The following is a 5,475-nucleotide window of genomic DNA, read 5'->3' on the forward strand; positions in this document are numbered from 1 at the left end:
ATGTACGATATTGTATGTCCTGTGGGGTGGAGCCCTGTGTGTCAGAGGCTCCTGGATTATGTCGTTTATTTATATTTTAATGCAGTCAAGTGTGGGGCCCGGTTGGGAATCTGCTTTATTAATCCCTAATCGAGCTCCACGTCACCCACCCCGTTTGGGGGGCGTGACAATTATATTATATTATTATATTATAATAAATAACTACTATATAATATATTTTAATTATATTATAATATTGAAGGGTAATTATGGACAAAAATAAGAAAAGAATTTGGAATGGCCATTCTTCGCATATGAGGAAGGAATGATGATTCACTCAAAATGGGTGAATGACCATTCCTTTTGAATGATCATTTCTTTCTTTTAAATCCAACCAAACATTAAACTAGAATTTTATTTCATTCTATTCTATTCCTTTCCACCCAACCAAACACACCCTTAGTGTCTGCCCATATTGCTATCCCCAGATATAAAAGGATGAGATCGAGAAACTAGTCAATGAGATGTTGGAGGCAGGGATCATACAATGGAGTGTGAGTCCATTTTCGAGCCCGATTTTGTTGGTGAAGAAAAAAGATGGGAGTTGGAGATTTTGCGTCTACTATCGAGCCCTGAACAAGGAGACGGTGCTGGATAAGTTTCCTATTCTAGTGATCGATGAGTTGTTGGAAGAGTTGAAGAGGCATTTGTCTAAGGCTCAGCAGATTATGAGGAAGCATGTTGATGGTCATAAGAGGGATGTACAGTTTGCAATGGGGGACCGGGTATACTTGAAGCTTCGACCATATCGGCAGAAGACCTTGGCGTGGTGGAGGAATGAGAGCTCTATCCTCGGTATTATGGACCTTATGAGATTAAAGAGAGGATTGGCAAGGTGGCTTATCATTTGAGGTGGCCACCCTCTTCGGCGATTCATCCGGTGTTTCATGTGTCTCAATTGAGACGGGCTAATGGAGGCCATACATCCTCTCCTTTACTACCGCCTACGTTGATTGAAGATATAGATGTTGTGTTGGAACTAGCTGCTTTAGAAGGCGTGAGCCAAGGGCTATCAGGACAATCAGGCGATAAAGATGTGCTGATTAGATGGAAGGATTTGCCAGACTATGAAACGACGTGGGAGCCATTTGACTTGATTCAGGAGCAGTTTCCTTTGTTCCACCTTGAGGACAAGGTGTCTCGTTGGGAGGGGAGTAATGCTAAGCCCAAGCCTTACAGACTTATGTTAGGCATAGGGTTAGAGGGACAGATTAGTCTTTTGGTATTTTATGGATTTAAAGCTTTAGTATAAAGAAGGCATTAGCAAGTTAATTATGTTTATGCTGAGTTTTGTCAAGTTATTATGAATAATTAAAAGTTTTGGAGAGATTGACCTACCTCTCAAATTGTAGGTCATGATTTTTTTTTCAATTGATTTTATTAATAATAATAAGTCCTAATTCAGTCATAATCCTAATTAATTCTTCTCTGAAACCTATCAAATTGGGACTTGGGCTTAACACGTGTTGATTTCTCGTGTATGAATGGTAAAATAAAATGTAGAAAATAAAGAAAATAATGAATATGAGTTTTTCTCTAGATGATTGATTGACAAGCCTTTGAATATCTAAAGAAAGAAGATCAGATTGATTATTAGATGTGAGACATAAAAGAATGAGTGCTAAATCTGACCTTGCTTTGTCGTGTTTGTGCTAACGTGTCACCCACATCTCTTTCAAGATGTATGAGTTCTTGTGTGGTTAGCTGTTCAACTTTGAGGTCACTGCATTGAACATGTAAATACCGGGGAAAAAAAGAAAAAGAAAACAAAAAAAAAAATTTAAAAACCAATCAGCTCAAGTACCAGGAGAAAATCGAAGACAAAACACCAATCAGCTCATTAATCGTTGTAGTTAAAATATCTGGACATATATAATATAGTCCTCAAAGATGAACCTCATCACATTCAGGTGTTCATCAACTTTCCGGTGTCCACTATATTCTGTATGATGTTTCTGCATGATTAGCAAAGAAAATATGTAGTGACTAAAAAGACATTATAGTTATGTCTGAAAGAAATACATTGTTAAATTACCCATCTTACTAGAAAGACATTAGCGGCTTTTACTCATTTTAATTTTGACTAAATCGATAAGTTGTACTGAACTTCTAATAGTGGTAAATTACCCTTGAATGTTGTAAAATGTCACAGAGTGCCTACAAGTAGATGAATGATGTTGAAATTTGAAAAGAAATGTGACATAACATGCTTCGAGTGTCATTCAAAATTTCAGTCTCTTCCTCCAAATGACTAAATCACTTAGAGCGGGTTTATGAACCCTAAAGGAATCTACTTAGAAAGATAATGGGATTGGAAGAAAGTAATAAGAATGGGATCGTTGATTCCCTTTCTTGTGGTTACTTGCATATTAGACTGTGAAATAGAAAACAATTCAATTCCCTTTTATAGTGTTTACTTTACGAAAAGAAATTTGTTCCTGTACACAATTAAATAATCATTAATAACATTAAATGTATAAAGTACATATAAGTACACATTTGGCATTCATACTCTTTAACCGAGAATCAATACCAAATGGTGCAGAAATTGACATTCACTTTTACGTCTCATTCTCCTTATTAAGACAGTAAGATGGGGAATTTGTCTAAATTTTTATAATCATCATAGATTGAGTACATTGTGCAACACTTTCTCAAAGTGATCACAAATTCAAAATTTCAAAATAATTTATCAATACTAAAAAATTCAGGGGCAGATGTACCCAAATTAATACCATTATTTTTCTAAATGTATGTCCAGAAATCATATTTCGTTGCAAATCGTTTTCTTTATAAGCCAAAGAAAACCAATTATGACAATGTCTTATGGGATGAGACAATTGTGTAAAGAAGCAAAGTGTGCTCAACCTTGCGTTTCTCAGCCTTCTTGATCAGAGCAACTTCTTGACTGGCATTATATGTTTGGTAGCGTTCAAGTGTTTTCCCTAAACTGCAGCATGAGAGAGAATATAATTTACTCTGTAAGCATATTCAAAGTTTACAAAAAATAAATAAATAACACATATTTTCAATTGCAAGCTTTGAAAAAAACAAAAAAAAAAAACAAAAAAAAAAACAAAGAAAAAAGCTAGGCTAGTCTCTACAATACTCAATACTCAATAGAGTATAATACACAGCAGTTCAAGAGTTTAGAAATTCCTGTTCCCATCTCTGAGATAGTTTTCCATTTAATTTAATACTTCGATTAACCTGACAACGTCTATTGTTGCATCTTGACAAAATTAAGGTACATACATACATACATACATGTATATATATATATGTATGTATTTCATCCTCAAGAAGCATTCAATGCGAATTACTTGTGACGACACGAGTCAAACATGTACAACTTTGTCGCATAGTCTTCTTGCAAACAACAAAGTTACAGAAGGTCACATCAAGAAGAAAAAATTGAGGTAGTCACAAAGGAAACATGAGAGAGAGAGAGAGAGAGAGCAGACAAGTTGCCTGTAAGTAGGTTTCCTGCTTAGCTGAAACTTATAAGAAGATAGTTGAAGCTGTTTCCAAATTCAATAAATCAATTAATTAATACATGGTAGCATTAATATAGGAGAACATTTATACAGGGACTGTTTGGAACCGACTCCAGTGCGCCTCTAGAATTTTGTCATCACTTTGTTTGGTTTTCTAATACATAAAGGATTCGAACATTATATCCACTCCATCTAATTAACAACATTTTTGGTAATTAGGTAAAGGGTTGCTTTTCAAAAAAAAAAAACAGAGAGAGATTGCTGTAGAATATAATCTTTAACATAAATAGTTTTAAGAAAGATATTTGATGTTGTTAGTCATTGAACAATTATCATTCGGACAGCTAGATTCCTAAATTGTTTTTCAGACAATCTTTTTTTTTTTAATTATCAATTTTGATCTCGAGCCCTAAAATGACGATACAATTTTATAATTGAAATATAAATAATCATACAGGTACTACTTGAAACTTAAAAATTTTACCAAAATAGTCACATATGGGACAAAGTTTTCTCTTTATTATCCTTAAATTAAAACATGCTTCATCTCATAATATGACCCATTTTGTAAAATTTCAAGACATCTCCTCATGAACATGTGACTATTTCCGTTACATTTCAAAATTCTATCATCAGTTTTTAGATCAAAACAACAATAAAATAAAAAAATAAAAAAGGGAATTTCTTCCTAAACAAAGTATGACAAAGTTTAGGACCAAAATTCAATGCAAATTATACATTAACTAAAACGAACTCCAAAAAGTCGCGTTCAAAAAATCATGGCTTACGCCACTATCATCTTATTTCGAGTCAACCATCTTGAACTCTAGTGCCCCAATTTCTATTAATTAAAACGTTTTTCTTCTCTCCCTTTTTCCATAAAAACTCTGGCACACCAAGACGCTATAGCAAGTTTGCCTTGGAACACAGATTATAGACAGGTGATCATCGTAGCCTTATAACTAGTAGTGACTAGTGAGTCTTATTACCACCATTTTAAGCTGCAAAGAGAGAGAGAGAGAGAGAGAGAGAGATAAAAGATAAAGAAAAAAGAAAAAACGAAAGAAAAAAGAAAAAAAGAAAGAAAAAGAAAGTGCATATATCGCTCATACAACATGAGAAACCGATTATGTCGAAGAAAACAAATTTGTGATGATATAAATTTGCTTGGTAAAGACATATACGTACAAGCATACAGATATATATATATATATGTGTGTGTGTGTGTGTGTGTATGCGTATTTGTATATGTATATGTATATATAGATTTTCCGTACCTTCCGGAGCTGGAAAACTCGTAGAGGTTGCCGCTGCCGGAGAAGACAATGAGAGCGACTTCGACATCGCAGAGAACGGAAAGCTCAGAGGCCTTCTTCATCAGACCTTTCCTCCTCTTCGAGAACGTCACGTGGCGGCTGTTCTTGCTCTTAATTTTCTTCATCTCCACCTTCTTTCTCCCCATGGCCAAAGCCCTAACTTTCTCCGATCTACTGGCCGTACAATCAGAGAAAAATCTGATAACAAAGAAAACAAAAAAAAATCGTTTTTAGAAAGAGAAAGAGAGAAGAAAGAAGAAAAGTGTTTTTATACATATATATTACATACTTCGCAGTATTATACATTTCTCAGTCGAAAAAGACGCCATTAACGAGTTCTGAACAAGTGGAGTTGTTCATAGAAAACTCCGAATATTCATTCTCTATTTATCAGATCCCGATTATCTTCTCTCTCTATCACTCACTTTCTCTCTCTCTTCAGATTCCCTATCTAATTAATGGAAAATAAAATATCAATTTTTATTTTTGTAATTTGCCATTGGGGTAAATGATCTTTACATAAGACTTTACTTTTTGTGGCGCACTGTCGACGGCTATAGAGAGGAACTAGCTGGCGAAAGGATCATTTTAATTTAAAATTTAAATTTTATTATAATAAAAAG

General features: G+C 34.3%; 1 protein-coding gene across 2 annotated transcripts in view; it reads right to left on the reverse strand.

Moving 5' to 3' along the window:
* Positions 1-5,288, reverse strand: part of LOC21391814 (MADS-box transcription factor 34) — a 26,197-nt gene extending 20,909 nt beyond the window's left edge. For both annotated transcript variants that reach the window (XM_010111470.2, XM_024174327.1), the window contains exons 1-5: positions 5,142-5,288; positions 4,814-5,050; positions 2,908-2,989; positions 1,936-1,994; positions 1,672-1,762 (exon numbers count right to left, since the gene is read on the reverse strand). In XM_010111470.2, the coding sequence (XP_010109772.2) occupies positions 1,672-1,762; positions 1,936-1,994; positions 2,908-2,989; positions 4,814-5,050; positions 5,142-5,158 (486 nt within the window). In that variant the 5' untranslated portion in view covers positions 5,159-5,288. The remainder of the gene's footprint in view (positions 1-1,671; positions 1,763-1,935; positions 1,995-2,907; positions 2,990-4,813; positions 5,051-5,141) is intronic.
* Between the last annotated feature and the right edge of the window lie 187 nt (positions 5,289-5,475).

Source organism: Morus notabilis, unplaced genomic scaffold, assembly GCF_000414095.1.
Source record: "Morus notabilis unplaced genomic scaffold, ASM41409v2 Scaffold1584, whole genome shotgun sequence".
Classification (NCBI taxonomy): Eukaryota; Viridiplantae; Streptophyta; class Magnoliopsida; order Rosales; family Moraceae; genus Morus; species Morus notabilis.